The sequence below is a fragment of the Engraulis encrasicolus genome, chromosome 18 (assembly GCF_034702125.1).
Source record: "Engraulis encrasicolus isolate BLACKSEA-1 chromosome 18, IST_EnEncr_1.0, whole genome shotgun sequence".
NCBI classification, from domain to species: domain Eukaryota; kingdom Metazoa; phylum Chordata; class Actinopteri; order Clupeiformes; family Engraulidae; genus Engraulis; species Engraulis encrasicolus.
Window position 1 is genome coordinate 126,841 of NC_085874.1, and position 21,462 is coordinate 148,302.

Consider the following 21,462-nt stretch of genomic DNA (forward strand, 5'->3'; position numbering starts at 1 on the left):
TGGTGAATTATTATGAAATTGTATAAATATTTACTAGAAGAAATTTCAATCGGACAAAAAAAGTGGACGTCACATCATTGACCCACATATAAAATTATTTTGATTTTGGACCATGGGAAGACCTGCCTCAAGAGCCATAGAGTTTCAATGTTTATTTTAATCAAAAACGCCTGACATTTGGCCCCGTTTTGCCTAATAACTTCACAGCCATTTGTCATAGAGCATTGTGGGTGGTGTCACCTGACAGAGAGCAAGACGAGTCGGGAATGATTGTTTTTTTTCTGAATCTTTTAGATTAAAATTATTAATTTGTTTAGTCCGGGCGAAAGACGCTCCCTATTTTAAAGCGCTATTATTTTTAGAACATAAACCTTAGCCTATATTTTTGGGCCAAGTAACACATGTCACACACAAACATGATAATTACATAGGCCTAGGCTATACAGTTGAGGACGATATTATTAGCCCCCCTCCTGAAATTAGACATTTCTCTTGATTTCTCAGTAAGGATGACCTTATTAACCATTTCTTTTATTCTGGAAACAAATACACTGATAGAGATAATGTTCAATGAGTTGAATTTGGATTTTTCTATTGTTACGATGAGTTTAAACAAAAAAGGGCAAAAATGACAAGGACAAAATTATTAGCCCCCTGATCATTAATAGTCAATATGGCGCCATTTATGAACCAAAACTGACAACAGGCTCTGATAAGTTGCTACCTAGGTTGGCACATGCCCCACTAGGGATTTTGGCCCATTTCTTCACTGCAAAGTGTTCTAGCTGGTCCAAATCGCATGGATGCTGAGCATAGACATTAACCACAGACTCTCAGTGGGATTGAGGACTGGACTATGAGCGGGTGATTCCAATATCATGGTTTTAGTGTCCTTGAAGAAACTCTGAACTAATCTAAATGTATGCTTTGGGTTACAATGTTGTTGGAAGACCCAGCAATCCAGATTCAGACCCAGACTCCCTGTGTCTGAGGCTGAATAACACACTAAACTTGATGCCCCACCACTGTGTGTAACTGTGGAAACTGCTTGGCCTCATTAGACAAAAGAAGCATTGGACACCTGCCTAGATGATTGTTATTGACCTGGCCTCACCTGGAGTTTTTTCCCCCACCAAGAAAGACAGTTGTTAGGGCTTGTCATCATATTGGGCTTTGGGGCCATCATCACAGAAGAACCCCTTTACTAAAGGCAGTGCATATCAGAGTGTTATTGAGCTTTGCCTGTGAACATTTGAAAGTCAAAAATGAGTTTTCAACGTCTCTGCTTTCATCTGATGATATTCAATTGCACCTGCTTTGATGCATGAATTCTGCTTCTGTCAGGTGAAGAAAGGGATAGGCCTTGAATCGTTATAAGATGGTTTCCACAATTAAACATGGTGGTGGATGCATCATTCTGTGGCAGCCTCAGCCACAGGAAACCTTGTTTGGGTGTACGGCACCATAAAAACTGAAAATTATGATAGAATGTCGAAAGTGACAAGCAAAAATATGCTCATAGAGGGAGCTAAGATCTTCACTGGATCTTTCAATAAGATAATAACCCAAAACTTGCATCCAAAATAGTTCAAATGTTCTTCAAGGATACTAAAACCATGGTCATGGAGTGGTTCAGACCTCAATCCTTTAGATAGTATTTGAAGAGTGCTGAAAATGAATGTCCATCCTCAACATCCATGCCATTTGGACCAGCTTAACTATTTGCGATGAAAAAAATGGGCCAAAATCCCTGGTAGGACATGTGCCAACATAGTTAACAACTAATCAAAGTGATTGGTGTCAATTTTTGTTCATAAATGGCACTGTATTGACTATTAATGATAAGGGGGCTAATAATTTTGTCCTTGCCATTTTTACACTTTTTTGTTTAAACTCATTGTGAAAATGGAAAAGTCCAAATTTAACTTATTGGATACTATCTCCATGGTGTATTTGTTTCCAGAATAACACACATTTATTAATAATGATCATTCTCAATGATCAATGAAGAGATATGTCTAATTTCAGGAGGGGGGCTAATAATATCGTCCTCAACTGTATGACTACAGTTTCCAAGACTTCAGTACAGTGTGCATGTTGAAACGTGGACATGAACCTAAGAGACATGGAGACCAGACAAAGAGCAAAAGCGTGCATCATTCCTGCTAATCGAACAAGGTGTCGTCAATTATCCCTTACTTTTTTAACGTAGGCCTAGGTCTACAGTAGGCCTATCCCTCTCAACACGAATGACTAATGTTCTTTATGAGAGAAGCGCCATCTAATGGAGACACTTTGGAATCGTGTTTACAATTAAATCGTGGGCGTGAGGTTGCGATGTCGGGTAAGGGGTTCCGTGATATCATAGGGCCTACCATATTGATGCTAGGGATGCAAATTATCGATTAATTTGTTAATCCTTTGTTGATAGTGTTATCGATCGACTTTCGATTAATTGATAAGCAGCGTTTTTTCACCTGAATTTCATAGGGCCTTTTAAAATATCAGCTAAATATTTAAAACACTGAGTTCAAAAGTATATAATATTGTTATATTAAATTATATTATGAGAATTATATTATGATCATTAAGCCCATTGTATTTTATTGTATGATGTTATATTATATCATATTAAATATTCCTCAAGTAATTATGCATTAGGAAAAGAAAGTAGGCCCCTATTTTGTGTCTGTAAGGAGAGCTAATAAGCTAACAGGCTCCATTGAGAATGAATGGAGCTATGACAACAACACTTACAGCTAACATGGATTCACCTGAAATTGAACAGATGGTGCTCCTCTTCATGCATGGTCATATATTACCATGCCCAGTTCAGCTAATACTAGTCTTGATATCTGACAGGGTGTAGTGATTAAAATTACAGCTCACAATTTGAAATGACTACGTTTGTGATTTCGCTAGTTAGCACGCTAAGCTAACCTACCAAGCTTAACCCTACAGTAAAATGCTGCTTGCAGTGACATTTGCCTGTCTTGAAAGATCGTTTTTCTCATAATTCAAACAGTAACAACTTACACCATTGGGCTTGGCATAATCACAGATTCAAGTACACATCTCCAAAAGACCCACAAGAACTCCAGAAGTTGCAATGACGATTTAATAGATCAAATCTGTGCACCATGGATTTGAATAGGACTACAACTAGTACTCCACAGTCTCTAGAGCCCTCTAGCGATTAATCGCGATTAATACATTTTAATTGAGCAACCTCTTGCTCGACAATTAATCTAAAGTCGATTAATCATTTGCATCCCTAGTTGATGCAGAATAAGAATGGTGAATATACATTTGTGATGCGTAAAAGTTAAAAGCAAGGAAGCGTCGGCGAAAGATGCTTTTTTTACCGCTGATTTTCAACTGTGCCCTGAGCCAGCGCTTATGCACGCGCAGTGCAGATGAAACCAAAACGTTGCATGAGGAATTCAATATCTCACGGTCTGCTTTTTGATTGGGGCTTTATCAGGCCTACACTGTTAGTTCGCGTGGCGTTATTGACAGCCGATAGACAAGCATAACAAGGTGTCACGCTATGCAATATTTTTATAATCTTGCGAGCTGCAAAGGCGAGCCACATCCTGCTCGAGAGCTGCGCAATGAAGACTGTAGAACATTGTGCAGAAAATGTCCATTCATAAGTTGACGTCCTCCTAGGCTATGCCTACCAGTATTTTGTTTTGCCTACCTTTCTAGCTCTAGACCCTGATGTCTTTCTCTAACAGCAGTCACTGGAAGCAGTGGCAGAAGCGCGCTGACGATTTCAAAATAAGTCACGAACGACGGTTATAATAGGCTAAAAAAAAACCTGTAAAGTTAATGAAACCATCAAGGTGCCACCGTCAGTGTGTAATGTATGGCAATGTCAGTGGTATAAATAGCGAAAAGGTCCTTTAGGACTCAGTGTAAGACTAGAGCAATCAGCGTGATAACCAATTGAACACCGTTACACTGATTATGAGGCCGTGATGGGTATCGTCAGGGCCACGGTGGCCGTTGCCAGGGCCTTTCTGGCAGGTGCTCGAATGCCAGACTGCTCAGTCCGTGCATGTGTGTGTGTGTGTTCGCGTGCCGTGATTGGCAGTTCTCTAGTGTGTGTGTGTGTGTGTGTGTGTGTGTGTGTGTGTGTGTGTGTGTGTGTGTGTGTGTCTCCATACCTCTAGTGTGTGTTTACGTGCGATGATTGGCAGCTTTCTAGCTTCCTGAAGAAACGTTTCCAGAGCGCCAGGAAGGTCCTCACGCACACCATCCCTCACACACAACAACTCCTCTACATCTTCACTCTACACACACACACACACACACACACACACACACACACACACACACACACACACACACACACACACAGTGAGCATTATGAGTATTTGTCTAAGCTACTTGACACCTTAATTTCCCTATGGGTATCAATAAAGTTACTCTACTCTGGCACTACTGTATACGTTAGTTTGGAGGTAGAATTTGTACTGCCAGACACAGACAACAGCTGGAAGTACAGGAGAAAAGTAAAGCTCAATCATTTAATTAAAGGGGAGGCGGATGGCAACGAATGTTTAGAGTCTCTTTCAGAAAATTTCAAACAAATCATTTAATGTCAATAATATAAGTAAGGAGATAATTTGATATCCACATCAGCATTAACTGTGCAGCATTGTGTGTGTGCTCGTGCTGACCTGGCATCCATCTCTAAGCTTCTTCTGAGCATCCTGTAGCCCCGCCCACAAACTGTCCAGCGTTGTCAAGGAAACAGGAGTCAGGATACGGTCGCTAATGGCAACCTGCACAGCCTCCAGCAACACCTCAACTGTAGACTTGCTGCCCCTGCGTTCGCGCACACACACCGGTCGAGCACCCACACACCCACAGAGGGAGCATCACAACATTGGGTGTGTCCATGTACATGTGTGTTACCTGAGTCGAGTGTCTGTGTGCATGCGAATGTTAACTGAGTCATGAATGAGAGTATTTGTACCCAAGTCATGTGTTTCGCGTGAGTTTCTTGAGTGTGTGTGTGTGTGTGTGTGTGTGTGTGTGTGTGTGTGTGTGTGTGTGTGTGTGTGTGTGTGTGTGTGTCTGTGTGTGTCTGTGTGTGTCTGTGTGTGTCTGTGTGTGTCTGTGTGTGTTTGTGTGCGCGCGCATTACCTGAATTTCTTGATTGTCTCCACTTTGGCAGCCAGGCAGCTCAGCTGATCCTTCAGACTCGTTTGCACATGCTCAGTCTGCACCTCTCCATTCTGCACAAGCTCAGTCTGCACCTGTACGTTCTGCACATGCTCAGTCTGCACCTCTCCATTCTGCACAAGCTCAGTCTGCACCTGTACGTTCTGCATATGCCCAGCTCGCTCCTCTCCATTTTGCACATGCTCAGTCTGTACCTCTACATTCTGCACATGCTCAGCCGGAGTCAACAATTTTGTTTTCTAAAGAGAACAGACAGATTTTCAGCACTTTATAGTAACTGCATTTAATTACTAAGAAAAGCTTAAGCCCCTTGCAATCCTGAACGTCTACATTAACATGAAGAGTCTGCATGTGTGACACAAATTATGGATGCAGGTATACAAACGGGGGCAATGGAACTTACCTCCATGCCTCTGCAAGTAAGATAAGACAAGACAAGATTAACTCATTGGCTGCCTTGGGCGGCTGCTGACGTTATTTCGAATAGTGACACCCTCTGCCTTTGGCGGCTGCCGCCGTTAATTGCGCTTTTATACAGCTACGCCTTGTCTGGTCTGGTCTATGTTGTGTATAAATGTCAAGCCTCTACGCAGTTTGGAATTGTTCCTGTGGGTGGCAGAAGTGTCCTTAGGAACAATCAGGGCATTTAGCTCAGAGCATGAAAGAGGAAATGTCAAGACGAAAACCTCCCCTTAATAATAATGTCAACAGCAGCATAGCAAAATATCTTTTGAAAGTAAAGCACCTGTAACAGTAGTCTACTTTCTTGCCCTCTGATTTTAACACAGGTAGAGCTAGGCTACTGAATTCAGTGACAAAGCCTGACAAAAAACCTTCATCTCATGAACAAATTACAATCCCCTTTTGCTATCTATCTAGTAGCTAGCTTGCCCAAATACACCAACATGTTCAACCAGAGATGATCTGTGTGGCAACCGTTTCATTTTGGATATGTGATCAGCTTACACAATATCAGGATGATGCATACAGCAGATCATCTAACAGGAAAATTCACTAATAGGCAGTGTTCATTTCGTGACGAAATATTTTCGTCATAATTATCGTTAACAATTGTTTTTCCCCTGACGACAATAAAACGATGACGAAAAACATTTTGTATATATAATTTTTGTTAATAGGCCTATGTCACTGAAACATTGGATGAAATTGAAAACACTGAAACAATTGCCTATTTTGCAAGTCGCGACCCTCATCTGCTCCACGTCTCCTCCCTCCTCCCCTCCCTCACACACACACACAGGAGGCACACCCGTGACCTTTTTTAACAGCAGTATTCTACTTTTCAGTGCAATCCTGGCTGGAAAAAATATTGTTGTCCATGACAAAGAAGTGCAGTCACTAAATAGTGGTGGTGCTGTCGCACAGTAGCAAACATCTTTCTCTAACGATGCATTTTTTGCGGAACTTCTCCACTCCCTGACACTTTCATGAACCTGCTACCCGACGGTCGTTGTCTGATCTTTTTTCAATGTTCGCTAATGTTTATAATTTAAGGGTCTATGCATAGGCACAAGCCTTCTGATAAGAATCACTTTAGTGCCGACCGCAAAGGATTCGGAAGTGTGGAGTTTTGTGACTTGTTTCAGTCAAGGACACTGAAATAGGAAGTGAACAGCCCTTCCACGCTTTCACAAGTTATTGCAATAACGTCTTGCGAATGCATGCAACCATGGACACAACCATGTCAACGAGAGCGCGTGTGCCATCACAACTTTGCATCAAGCAAATAATATGCAACAGCTTGCAATACGCGCATAAGAGAGAGAGAAAGAGAGAGGTCTTCCAACAGGTGCCGTGCCATCGTAACGCTTGCATACAGTAGACCTACTGTAGCCAGTCCGCGACGCTCTTGATTACTGGTATACCCACAAGAATATTTTTCATAACATGCAGTCCCGTTTCCCCCCGAAGTCATTCTAAAATATCGACAGAGATTTATGAGTGTGGCGGCCATGATTGTTTTTTTTAAACATTGGACGCACTGGCTTGTAAGACGCTCTGGCAGTTTTTGACAATATTTTATTATTAGCCTACAATATGTAATTTTAATCATTGATTTCCTCAAATGGTATTTTATTTTGACAATTTTATAGAGAAGTGTAGACAGAAGTGTAGACAGACTTAAATTATCGTCGACTAAAATTGTATGAATTTTAGTCGACTAAAACTAGACTAAAACAAAAATGATTTAGATGACTAAATTGTGACTAAAACTAAAATTACATTTTCATCAAGAGACTAAAACTAAAACTAAATTAAAAATTCCTGTCAAAATGAATACTGCTACTACGGTGACTGGTGGTAATGTTTAGTCAACTCAGTTGGAGATGTCTGGCTATAAAGTTCGCTACGCTAATTAGCTAGCTCGAAATCGCTTACAACTTTGCCTACAACTACCAAGCCCAAATAATGGAGCCTTGGTAAGTCAACTATTTTAACTCATTCTACAGTTACTTTTTATAGATCTGTAGAGTATGATCAGCTTACTGTATCATCAAAAAAGACGGGGGTTGCAGATTTTTGGAACAGAGAAGCCTAATGTCTGGTCAGAATAAGATTCATTCAGCTCACATGAGAAAGCATTTCACTTAGCTTCTGACCAGCTAGCCTACATCACTCCAATCGGCGTGTGAAATGTTGGATATGTGACCAGTACTTTATCAGAAGAAAATGCAATATCACACAAGATTACATAGCAGACACATGACAATCATCCATCCACAAACAGTATACAGTAGTCTGCTCTGCCAAAGAAGCTGCAGTGAAAGTCCCCTTCACACACACAGACACACACACACACACGGTACTGGAGGGCATTTGTTCCCCAACGAAAAGAGAGCACAACGTAAACAGAAGGACGATTGGACAGTATTTCTGTCAGTTTACGAGTCCACTGTGCGCCTGCTATCATGATCCATTGTGCGCCGCCAGCAACAAACCAAAACCTTCTTGTTTTCGAGCCTACCCCATTATATTTCAGTATTATTAGGCTGGAAAGATCATACAAACTATCATTTTGTTCAGGCTATAGATGACAGAAGACTGCATCTGATAGGTTTGGTGTTGTTAGGACGATGTCATTATGGCCAAAAATGTTTGCAATTATAGTTCTACTTCAAATGGAGAGAAGGCAGCATTTTGGCGAATTCCACTTATTTTCAACAGATGATTATGAAAGAACGGAAAGGGGTAGAGATACACAGTTTTTTCTGATGGCAGATGAGAATCTAATCTGTGTTGTGATAGATATGGTGTTGACAGACACAGAACTCAATTTTCTGTGATCCTCCAAAAAACATTCAAAATACTGAAAAATATCTGGCACTGTGGGTTACTGTTTTATGAAAATGACTGGCAGCCAATGAGTTAACTTAATTGTCTGTTTGCACAGAAATTTGTCTTGCGTGACACTTCTCCACAATCCACATGTAAAGGCACATTAAAGTAGGGGTGAAACGGAACAGTGTGTCCACGGTTCGGTTCAGATTGCGGTTTTCTATTTAATTAAATAGACTAATCTAACTCCAAAGAAATAATCTAAGGGATATTGTTTGGTTATTGAGAAGTCAAAACAAAAGGTCTTTTGACAAATGATGTCCCAAAATGTTTAATCTACAGTATAACTGGCAAAAGAGGAATGCTCACGTTTTGTTTCATCCTCCTGGTGTTTGTGGACCACCTCGTCGTGTTTTCTCATGACATGCCTTCGCAGGTTAAAATACGAATCTTTACTTAGCCTACATCGTCTATGTCGCTCGCCACATTCTTCCTCATGCTCAACATCTTCATATTTTTGCCAGACTTGGGGCAATGTGGATGCATGTCTCCCGCCAGCTTCTAAGGACAAAGTCTTGTGATGATAGTGGTCGGAAATATAGCCTATGCGATGTCATCTCATAATCACCTCAAATGCAATGTCATCTCAAAGCGTGCATGCGATTTCTTGGTCAGTCAGAAATGGCACATTTTGCTTTTTAAAATGTCTGCGCTCTGTGCGCCAGGAAGGCTCTTTTAAAATTAATAAAGGAAACTGCTTCATCATTGGCGGGTATGCATGGTTACAACTTTAAGGGACTTAAAGGGGTATGCCACTATTTTGGGGCTTATTACAGTTAAAATCGTTGGGCAGGGTTTATAAAGGTGGTAAAGTGTCTTATTTTTCATGTTAACCGTTGTCTTGCTTTAAGACAAGTTAAAAGAGGGAATATGTCGCTAAGCTAGTGAAAGTCAATGTATCCATGTAGCATGCTACAATGCTACACGGATACATTGACCTTCACTAGCTTAGCGACATATTCCCTCTTTTAACACTTTACCACCTTTATAAACCTTTATAAACCCCAGTCAACGATTTTAACTGTAATAAGCCCCAAAATAGTGGCATACCCCTTTAATTGTTTGCCCAAGAGCCTCCCGTAAGCACCTGTTATCGGCGTGTCTAACCTACAATTGGGTGACCTTGCGCACGCAAATCCATTAAAATGTGGACTTCAGTAGGGTCTATTTTTAGCAGTATGAACCAAGTCGACTTGGCTTTTAAAGAAAATAATTAACTTATGTCTACTTTACTAGTATAAAGATTTATTTTGTCTAATATTTGGAGACATCGCCTTGCCCTTGCTGCAAAGCGCTTTCAGGGAGCATCACCGTCTGCTCCAGCCACCAGGCAGACAGGAAGCAAAGACCCTCTTCTCTCTCTCTCTCTCTCTCATACACACACGCTTGGTCCAACTCTTTGCAAGACGACGGCTAAGTGTTTAATGTCACTCTCGTCTTGTTGGATACCAGGCAAACTTGCAACTTGATTGTGCCGCTTGGAGAGGAGGCATTTAACGAACGTAGGCTAGGCTATATAAGGCAATGCCTTCATGAAACCAAAATCGGTGGATCTCCAGAATGCTCCGAACTGTGATAAACGAACCGAACGAATTCGAATACAATTTGAATCCGCTGCATGCCTGCATTAAAGACACACAAAACACAATATGGCCTATATAATAGAGTCTAGTCATCTTGGTCCAAGGTTCGTTGGTTTCAATTGGTGACTTCCGGCCCCCAAATTCACTCCTCACACATGGTGTTCCACAAGGTTCAGTTTTAGGCCCCCTACTCTTTGTTATTTATATCCTTCCCCTTGGTAACATTCTCCGAAAACATGGTCTAAAATTTCACTGTTATGCAGATGACACCCAAATCTACATGCACACTATAGATGTCCCGATCCAGGTTTTTGCACTTCCGATCCGATACCGATATTTTATTTCACTTCCGATCCGAAACCGGCCGATACCGATACCGGCCTATCGGAGTATTTAAATTGAAAGTTATTTAGCCTACTTACTTTCTTATCACACTCATGTTGACAAGGGGGTTACTCTTGATAACAACTAGCCAGCTGAATTACGTGAATTTGAGTAATATACAATGGTTTGTACTGACAAACCTGTTAAATACAAATTGGGCAAAATAATATTCAATTAAATACACAAACAAAAATGCCACCAGCGCTCTACTCTTGAACCAGATTCGAAGGAAACCATTGAAAATCCATCAGTGCAAATAATATTCTAAACTGTAAGTGAATGCTTATTCAAGCAGTTGAAGTATTCATCTGATTTCCATGCAAATGTGGATTTTTTTGTAGGCTGCCAGCATGTTGACAATTCAGGACGAGTTTACATTTAACATAGACAAAAAAGTAAAGAAAATTCCAAGACACACAGTAGGCATACCTAGGCTACTGGAGGCCCTCTCATATGCCCAAAGTAGCCTAAGATCCTCCATCATTATGCCATAGGTAGCCTGATACAGAATAGATTAATGCCAATAAACAACAATGACAACTAAACAACTGCTACAAATTAATCAAAATGGAATTAGACAAATAGCTAAAATAAATCATAAACTAATTCGGACACAACCACTGTCGAGTAGGCTACTATAATAAATATTTACTCAGGTCAGTGGACACAATAACATTTAACAATACCATTTTCTACCGTATGCTTTTGCTCCTCCATGTGAATTAGCACATCCTTAATTTAACATCTGCTAAGCATCTTAGCAAGACGGCATTGTCCATATTAAAACACACACACTCACACACACGCCGTGGGACAGAAAGGGAGCGGTAGTGGCTGGGCAACAAACAAACATTGGGGGATGAGAGGAAAGCGGTGCTCTGGAGAGAAGCATGTGAAATCTGAACTTTCAGTGTTTGTAGCCAAACATTAGCGCTTGTTACTGAAATGCCATCTGAAACGCAGGCAGAGTGGCATGAAGCGCGCAACTCTGTGTGTCTGGACTGTTCACGGACACCGTTTAAAGCTCTTTGAAACAGGGCTCCGAACCGGTTCAAGGTACGAAAACGAAAACCGAAAACGAACGAAATTTTATGGAATTTTACGAGGAACGGAAACGGAAACGGAAACGGAAACGAAATGGTCTTCAAGTGTTCCGGAACAAAAACGTTATTCTGAAATCCACAAACCGGTTAATAACGTTTTTTTTTTTCGTTCTCTATATTTCATACAAGTGCACGATTTTGTTTGAGGAGTAACCATGGCGATGAGCAGTCTTTTAGTTCGGCTACTGACGTGTACATGCATAGCCTACAGCAACATTTTGCTTCACCTGAGCTCTTGCCGCCTATTGATAAAACATTGAGGAGCATTGGCCAATCAGAGTGCGGCTGTAATGCTGTGCATTGTATGGAGAAACTTCCTGGGTAAATTTTACGGATGTGCTTCTCCTGGCTTTCTCGTAGTGATTGGAAGTTGGCTCTAATAAACCCGCCCTAAAGTTGTTGACCACCAATATCAAATAAGTTTTTGTAAGAGAGATGACACTTTACCCGCGCTGTTCTTCAGTCTCATTCACGGACAGTACAGAGTTTTATATTGACACAATGGAGAGCAAAAGAGAACATGTCTTGAGATCGGTGTTGGGATTCCTACAGGGACAGAGTATTTTTGGACCATACAGTCTATGATTTGCAAAGGAATTGGATAGGCGATTTGATGAACCTAATTCGCAGAGTGCTCTCGAGAGGCAACTGGTGGGTAAGTCATGTTTAGCTTACTACTTGTAATGGCACCGCCGAGTGCCTCGATGTTCAATGCGGTTATGGCAAATTATGTTGTCGTAAAGTTACTGAGGTGCTTTTGTTGTGCGCAGCGTATCCCACTGTCGGTTGTAGAGAAGGGAGGTGAGAGCTGGTGTTTTATGTGCTGTAATCAAGGACGTCTTATTTATCTGTTGTTGTGGTCAATGCGGGATAAAGTCATTCGTGGCATATGGACTGACGCTAACGCTAACTGGCCCACTCAATGTTTCGATGGTTTCCTCAGTATATTTCCTGGCTGTCATCACGAATAACAGTAGGTCGCGTGTGACAACAAGCAGGGATAGAGAAAGACAGCGCATTTGTTGTTGTTTAAGTTATTATTCTCTTCTGTCGTGCAGAGGGCTGGGCTGATGGGGATCTGGAGTAGCCTACGTGGAAACTCTTACTATTTTGTGACGCTTGTCTGTTAGGCTACAAAAGTGATGGACTTGCACTGGAATGGTTGGTAGCCGATATCTGGGAGCATTTCGAGGTTTTAGACTATGCAATCTCTAGTGACCCCTTGCATCGTGCACATCTCAAAACAGTTTGGGAAACTTTTTGTTGAGCAAGTTTGTGTCCCTTTTACTTGCTGCAAACCTCATGGCCTATTAAATAGAGCTAAGCAAGAACTGAAATCCATGCCTATCGACACCTCTTATTATGCTAACGTCACCTGCGCTATTCTGTATTGTGCTTCCCTAATCAACATTTCCACCCACCGCTACTGGGCTGGCATAGGCTACTGTAGATAAGAATTATAGGCATAGGTTAAATCTGCCAGGATGGATAGCCCATCTGAGTGTTTTTGGGTGTGTTATTATTTCCCCTTGATTTACACAGCTATTCTCAAAAATAATGAGTACGTCTATTCTAAGATAAAGTCCACGAAAATAGACTTAATATGGCCGTTAAACACTGCAGGAACTTTAAGAACGAACGTTATTTTTCGTTCCGAACCGGTTCAGGAACGATATTTTTGTGGGGGAACGATTGCAAGAACGAAAACGTTAAACTGAAACTTGCCTGAACCGTTCGGAACGGAACGTTCGAAAAATAATTTCGTTTTCAAGCCCTGCTTTGAAACCACAGACTGAAAAACTTACGCTGCCTGCGCATGTAAGAGTCGAATGAGAGCTGAGGCAGTTGCTCGCGCGTGTAAGAGCCGAATGAGAGCTGAGGCAGTTGCTCCCACGTGTGTGCTGACGAGAGCTGAAGGTGTGCTGGAAAATGCGGAGCAGAGTTTAAGAACAACCACAGTAAAAACTGGAATGGATTGCGGGTCGGATTCTGGATCATATTCTGGATCGGATTTTTTCGTGCTTGCCGATCCGATCCCGATACGCATTTTTTTGCCTATATCGGCGGCCGATCCGATCCAGATAACGGATCGGGACATCCCTAATGCACACTAAACCCTCCCATCCACTCCCCCTCCCTAACTTAACAACCTGCCTCAAAGAGATCAGTAACTGGATGACCCAAAACTTTCGTAAACTTAATCATAACAAAACTGAAGCCATCGTCATCGCCACCCCATCACTACTTAAAAAGATAAATCATTCTCAGTTCTCTATCCCTGACTATTTCCCTGACTAGTTTGCCACCACTTCTTCTGAAGTAAAAAAAAAAAAAACTTGGCATTATCATTGACTCTTCTTTCTACTTTGAGTCCCATATCAAACACCTCACCAAAACTGTTTTTCGACCTCAAAACCATCTCCAGACTCTGCTCCTCTCTTACCCCTACCTCTGCTGAGACCCTCATTCATGCTTTCGTAACCTCCAGATTGAACTATTGTAATGCCCTACTTACTGATCTCCCTGCAAAGTTGATTAACTGCCTTCAATATATTCAGAATTCAGCAGCAAGATTACTTATACACACCAGACCCTGACATCACATTACCCCTATCCTCTATCAATTACACTGGCTTCCTATCCATTCACGTCTTCATTTCAAAATTCTCCTCCTCGTATACAAGGCCCAGCACAACCTTGCACCCTCTTACATCACAAGTCTCCTCAACCCATACAATCCCACCCGCACACTACGCTCCATTGACACACTCCTCCTTACAATTCCCTCCACACACCTGCGCACCATGGGCGACAGGGCATTCAGTGTTGTTGGCCCCAAGCTATGGAACTCACTCCCACTGTCACTTCGTCAGTGTTCTACACTGTCTACTTTTAAATCAAAAGGTGGGGTTGCAGGTTAACCATTTTAAGAAAATGTACTATTATGACATCACGTTGGGGGTTCTGCAGGCTCATAAGAGTCTATGTAGAACCTTAGAATCCTGGGGGAGTTCCCCAACGTGATGTCATACCTGCAACCACACCAACACACACTACATTACATTACATTCGCAATTAGCAGACGCCTTTGTTCAAAGCGACTTACAAGGAGCAATTTTAAACAAGGACAGGGTTCACTTCCGCATTTCAATCACAGACAGGCACTTCCACTTACTTTAATTATTAGTTTATTTTTTCATTTTTATTTCATTTTCAAATGTATTCTACTTTTTTTCTTATTTTATTTAAAAAAATATATATTATTACTAATTTTATTTCTATTTTATTTTGCATTTGAATTATTCCCCTATTGTTAATTCATAAAAGCTTTGTTATACTTTCTCTACAGTTATCTCTCTGATTTGTTTGTAAAGTGTCCTTGGGTATCTTCAAAGGCGCTAAAAATAAAATGTATTATTATTATTATTATTATTATTATTATTATTATTATTATTATAAGCTGTTAGAGCAGCATAGTCCAATATATATTTTTTTCAGTTACTAATTAAGTTATTAAGATAAGTTACTAAAAAGAAGTTACTAAAAGTTACAAAAAAAGTTCATTAATAACTAATTAAGTTACTAAAATTAATTTACTAAAACATTGTCTACTGTTTTCCTAAAATTCCAAATTGATGCATGACGCCCAGAATTCTATAGAAATTGCACTGCCCGAACATTGCCATCACACCAGTGTGACAATACACTCTTAAAGGTTTTAAGCGATGCTATAGGATGAGGGAGAAAAGAGTGTTCATGTCTATTTTTCCGACAGCAAGGCATTCTGAAACGTCTTCCAGAAGGGAGGAGCTCATATTCCTGGTGTAGCACATGCAAAGGGTCCAGAGCAATCTTGTCCGCCAGACTGTATGTTCCGTACAACTTTCCAAGAAAAGTCCCTCCAGGGTGTGGCCTACCAGTTTGGAGCAAATGCTCAGCAGACTGAGTATTTTGTTATTCAATTGGGCTGAGAGGCCACAGAACCAGACTACCCCTCCATATTGTAGAACACTTTGGATGGTGGAAGTGAAGAATTGGTGTAAAATCTTCTTACTGGCACCAACGGATCTCAGTCTTCTCAGAAAGTGTATTCTCTGCTGAACTTTGCTGCAAATAAAATTCACATGCTGTGACCAGGAAAAAAACACTGTCCACATATACTCCTAGGTATTTCAATGATGCAGACTGTGTTATAGGTTTGTTTTGGATTATGACTGGAGCTGGTGTGTGTTGAACTGTGCCAAAATTGACCTCTGTTTTGATGTGATTCAAAGTTAGGGCATTCTGCTCACTCCATTGGACCACTCTCCTATGTCATCAGCGCCACCAGTGCAGCATCATCAGAGAATTTGATGAGATACTGGTCAGGGGTATTGATGATAAAGTCGTTGGTGTGGATCGTGAAGACAGAAGAGCAGAGGAGAGCTCGCACACTGCTCGTTGAGACCACAGGGGAGAGTGTGTTGTTGATTCTAACCAGCTGCTGCCTAGGAATGAGTGGTACCAATGGGTGACATATGGATTAATGTCTAACTACTGGGTGATTCCGCCAAATCAGTACACATTCCCAAATCCACACGTCCCAGAGATAAAATGGCCATAAAATCATTCCAAAAATAATTACATGCAAATTCCAATAAAATAACAAAATTCCATGCTAAATAAGACTGTATATTACTTCTTGTTATGTGGTGAAAATTCCTTTCCTGTGAGTGATGTAACCTCCTGGAAATTGTGTAATTTGGGGAATGAACCATCATTTTACAGGGGTTTCTTTATCTCGATGTCATTCCTGTTACCAAGTCAGGGGACACGGCAAAATTATGACAAAAAAATATAGCAATATTGTCAACGTGCACAAGTGTAATATCTAACTACTACATTACTCGTAGAATAACATAAAAATGTGAAAATAATATGATTTCATCTATAATTAGTATGTTTAGTGAAAAAGCAGCACTCCCGGATCAGTTTTTTGCAGTTTTAATACTGCAAAAAAAACACGGTTAGCATGGCAGACAGACAGACGTTTCGGCCTAAGCCTTCTTCAGTGTCTTTACAGAGGATGTATGCAAGGTGGTTTTTAAAAAGACCAGTCGTGACGTCAGCTACTTGCCACGTAAGCCGTGGGAAACAAAATACATACATGTGAACCATAAAGAAAAAAAAACAATGAATGAATAGAAACACCACACCATGCGTGACAAAAAATAAAAGATAATAATAATAGCATTTTGCATACAAGTGTCATTACATTACAACCGACTCAAATAAAGCAATTCAATTCCAATTCCTCATTAAGGCCGCCAGGGTGCACCGTATGGAGTGTGAAGATCCAGAAAGCCTCTCTCTGTAGCAAAGTGCGGTCCCTGTCACCCCCCCTTCAGTGTTGATTGACCAGCTCTATGCCCTGGAATCTCAAAGAGCATATATCATGGCCCATAGAGTTAAAATGCCGCGCTACTGGGGATGTTTCACATTTGCGCCTTATGCTGCTCTTGTGTTCAATTATTCTCAATCTCAATTCACGGTTAGTTTTGCCTACGAAGCAAAGACCGCAAGGGCATTTCAGCATGTAAACAACAAAAGGCGTGCGACATGTTATCCTTCCCTTCACAGAAAACTGGGGAAATTCCCTGGAGGGAGGTCACGTAGCCAATTACGAGGTGGAGTGTATATATCCGCTCTTACTAGTGAATCGCGCAGATTATTTTATCTTTTATAGGAAATCTCGGGGGGCTCGATAAAGATTGTCCACACGTTGGGTCACTAGATAGTATGTACCGGTGTTTCTTTACTACGTGTTTGATGTCATTAGATAGGGGTGAAAATGTATTGACCGTAGTCAGTCATGGTTCTTCGTGGATACGCACTCGTTTCTCCAGTAGGGCAGCGCACGCTGAATTGCGCGCCTTCTCCAGGCATGCATTTAAATTACCAGTGTCATATCCTTTATTCACAAAGCACTCGTAGACTATTTTGGCCTGAGTGTCAAATTCGTTATCTGTGCTGCAGATTCTGCGAACACGCAGGAATTGACTATATGGTAAACTTTTTTTCATAGATGGCGGATGGTGGCTACTGTGAGTTAAGAGGCTATTTCTATCCATCGCCTTGCGATACACAGACGTATGTAGAGTTGAGCCACGTCGGGTAACTTGCACATCCAAAAAGGGAATGCTATCAGCATTAAATTCTAAAGTGAATTTAATGGAATCAAGCCTGGCATTGAGGTACCCATGGAATTCCTGTAATATTTCAACTGACCCATTAAACACAAATAAACAATCATCAATAAAGCGAAACCAGCATTTGACATATGGATTAAATTCATTGTCATTGTGTACAAAATCTTCCTCAAACTTGCCCATAAAAAGGTTCGCATAATTAGGGGCAAATAGAGAGCCCATAGCAGTGCCCTTTATCTGGTGGTAGAACGTGTCCTCAAAGAGAAAAGTGTTCATAGTGAGGATGATATGGGCAAGATCCCACAACAGTTTGGTCGAGGGGGTGGCTAGTGTTTCTAGACTTGAGAAAATGTTCCAAAGAGTCAAGACCTAAGTCATGAGGGATGTTAGTATAAAGACTGGTTACATCAACAGTGCACAACAGATCAGAAATCCCATAAGGTTATTGTCTGAAGTTTATTCAGGAAGTCCGTTGTGTCCTTCAGGTATGAGGGCAATGCGCTCGCGAGTGGTTTGATGTAATAGTCTACATATTGCGAGATGGGCTCAGTGAGGGACTGACAGCCCGCAACATGGGCCGCCCTGGGATGTTAGTTCCTGTTTTTTTGTGTACCTTTGGTAACGTGTAAAATACAGCTTGAATGGGGTGTTCTTGATATAAAAAGTCAAACTCATCCTTACTGATTTCACCATTCGTCTGTGCAGTGTTCAGTGTTGTCTTTATCCTGCTTTGGAATCGGATCATTGGATCAGCATTTAAGGCAGTGTAGAATTCTGTCGTCTAATTGTCGTTTGAGCTCAAGGCGATATGCCTCTATTTTGAAGGACCAAAGCTCCGCCCTTTTCCGCAGATCGAATAACAATGGAATCATCCTCCTGCAGTGCGCGTAATGACGCGCGCTCCTGTGTGGATAGGTTTGGATAGAATCTGGTGTCTCTGGTGGAGCTAAAAAGGCTACTCACTTCCTGGTCCATTCAGCGACAAAAAGTTTGAACTGAAGGGTTGTAGGCTGGGGGCACAAACATACTCTTCTGTTTAAAGTGTCGCTGTTGTTCTGTCACCTGTTGTGTCTCATTGGTGACGATTTTGTCTTTTGCAAAAAAAGCCTTTAGTTTGATAGATCGGAAAAACTTGAAAAGTTCGTAAGTTGTAAATGGGTATGTTGTCTTGGATGGCACAAACGACAGTCCTTTCTGCAAAACTGAAATTTCTTTCGAATCCAATTGCCTATCGGAAAAGTTTAGTACATTTGATATCTGTTGTCTGCCTCGGTTTCTTGTGTTTCCTCCCCGCCCTCCGTGTTGGCCTCCGGCTCTGCCTCAGTGTTGTGGTGGGTGACGACCTCTTCATTGTCTGGTGAACAAAAAATGCACTTGAGCATTGCCTGCGCCAGTAGATTCGGGTCCCGAGCCATCAGAGTCCATGCCACTGGAAGAGAAATCCGTTTCCTCGTTGGAGTTTGGCTGTGGCCGACGCCTAGGGGCGGCGAGCCAGCTGTATACCAGGTTGTTCTTATGATCCAGTGTATAACGGCGGTATTTTGACCTGAAGTAATTCCGTTTTGTATTGCTCCAACATAGCATCACATTGATCCGAAATGGCTTTTAACTGCTCCCCATCAAACTTTCTGGATAGTTGACTTTGCAATTCTGTAATTTCGTTGCACGTTTTCGAAAGGTCCTCATTTGTGTACACAATCACCAAAAGCATAAGATCAAGGGAGCACCTGTTTAGGATGTCGCACCATTTCTTGCAGAACGTATCATCATAGCGCTCTAATGGGTTTCTTCTTAACCCTTAAGGCCCCTTGGAATCCTTTTGTTCCTGTAGTATTGAGATAAAGTTTCGCAATGCAGGTGGTAGCGCACTCTCTTTTTCTTCATTTTTTCCAGGAGGGGCAAAGGGCTGGATATGTTGGCTACTGATAGTGTAGAGCTTGGTGGGAATAAAATCCTCTGAGAGTCAGATTCTGAGAAAGCAAAGGTGGAAGCCCTTGCTTCAGTGAGTTGGTCTATATCCTCATAAGACATGCTTCAAGACTTTAAGACTTTGCTACAGAGAGAGGCGTTCTAGATATTCACACTCCAGACGGTGCACTCTGGCGGCCTTAATGAGGATTTGGAATTGAATTGCTTTATTTGAGTCTGTTGTAATGCAATGACACTTGTATGAAAAATGCTATTATTATTATCTTTTATTTTTGTCACGGATGGTGTGGTGTCTCTATTCATTCATTGTTTTTTTCTTTATGGTTCACATGTATATATTTTGTTTCCCACGGCTTCCGTGGCAATTAGCTGACGTCACGACTGGTCTTTTTAAAAACCACCCTGCCTGCATCCTCTGTAAAGACGCTGAAGAAGGCTTAGACCGAAACGTCTGTCTGTCTGCCATGCTAACCCAGTATTAAAACTGCAAGAAACTCATCCGGGAGTGCGGCTTTATTATTAAACATGAACGTTGCGAGGTGAGCGCACTTTCTCTACAAAAATTTCATCTATAATTTGTAAATAATCCAAATGTCCACACAAGGATTCCTCAAAGGATTATTATATTATAAAAGATTCAGAGGGAACACAAACAGATACAGCTTACTTCTTGTAGCTTAACTTTCTAACTGCCAGTTATTGACATGCGCACTGGCTGTACTCGCGCACTGGCCATAACCTCTTAAAGGTACAGAACACCATTACTGTTTACTATTATAATCACATTATGACATCTCCCCTTTTAAGATTTAAAATTCCCTTATAGGTAAACAACATATTATATCACATAATTAACAAATAAAAGACACCTTGAAAGATAACTTTCGGCGGAATCACCATGCTGCATTATTGACAGAAGCAGGTCTGGTCTGATGGCATTGGTCGAATTTGCTCTGCACTGACCGGGAGAGTAAGGGGCAAATGATTCGTTCCAGTGACTTCATCAGAATGGACGTCAGGGCCATAGGACGGAAATCATTGCACTCTTTTGGACATGTTTTCTTTGGAAGTGGGATCACGTGTGATGTTTTCCAAGCAATGGGGACACTGTGTGTGTCCAGTGATTGTTGGATGATGGGCGGCCGTGCAGGAGCCAGCTCATTGCTGTATGTCTTCAGAACAGAGGCTGTGTTTATATTACTTCATTTCACCATATCATCGTGCAGGCGTATTGAATACTGCTTACGTTTACAAATAAGTTTCTGTCCTGTAATTATAAAGCCGATCTGTTTACAAAAAACTGTAATCGGCTGACTCGCTGGTCACATGTCTTATCAGCCATCACGTCACACGATCGCCCTTGCATATGGAGCATGCGCAACTGCTTCCAAAACACACTCTGGCAGAGGAACTTCTTTGTGTCTGGCTCCCTTCAGAGAGTAAATGAGCTAGTTGTGTCGTAACCTAGCGTGTTTAGCTAACTTGCTACAGCCAAAAAGGCAATTTTACAACATGGATTCACAAAGCAATCAATAATAATGTCACTTGTGCGAAATATGCATACAGTACAGCATGCCTACTATTTCAACTGTAAGTTTAAGCTACAAATAAAAGTGCGAAGCAATCGCTAACCCTAATTGCTAATAATGTTAATCGCTGATAAGCAGCTGTTGTCTAACTGGCTCATGTTATTTGGTAACAGGATGGCGCTGCCAGAATGAA

General features: G+C 41.3%; 1 protein-coding gene across 5 annotated transcripts in view; it reads right to left on the bottom strand.

The window, feature by feature from the left end:
* Window positions 1–21,462, bottom strand: part of LOC134468808 (serine/threonine-protein kinase 31-like) — a 112,147-nt gene that overhangs the window by 69,612 nt on the left and 21,073 nt on the right. For 4 of the 5 annotated variants that reach the window (XM_063222682.1, XM_063222681.1, XM_063222684.1 and 1 more), the window contains exons 4-6: window positions 5,158–5,435; window positions 4,689–4,836; window positions 4,173–4,298 (exon numbers count right to left, since the gene is read on the bottom strand). In XM_063222682.1, the coding sequence (XP_063078752.1) occupies window positions 4,173–4,298; window positions 4,689–4,836; window positions 5,158–5,435 (552 nt within the window). The remainder of the gene's footprint in view (window positions 1–4,172; window positions 4,299–4,688; window positions 4,837–5,157; window positions 5,436–21,462) is intronic. The other variant, XM_063222683.1, reaches the window with a different exon arrangement.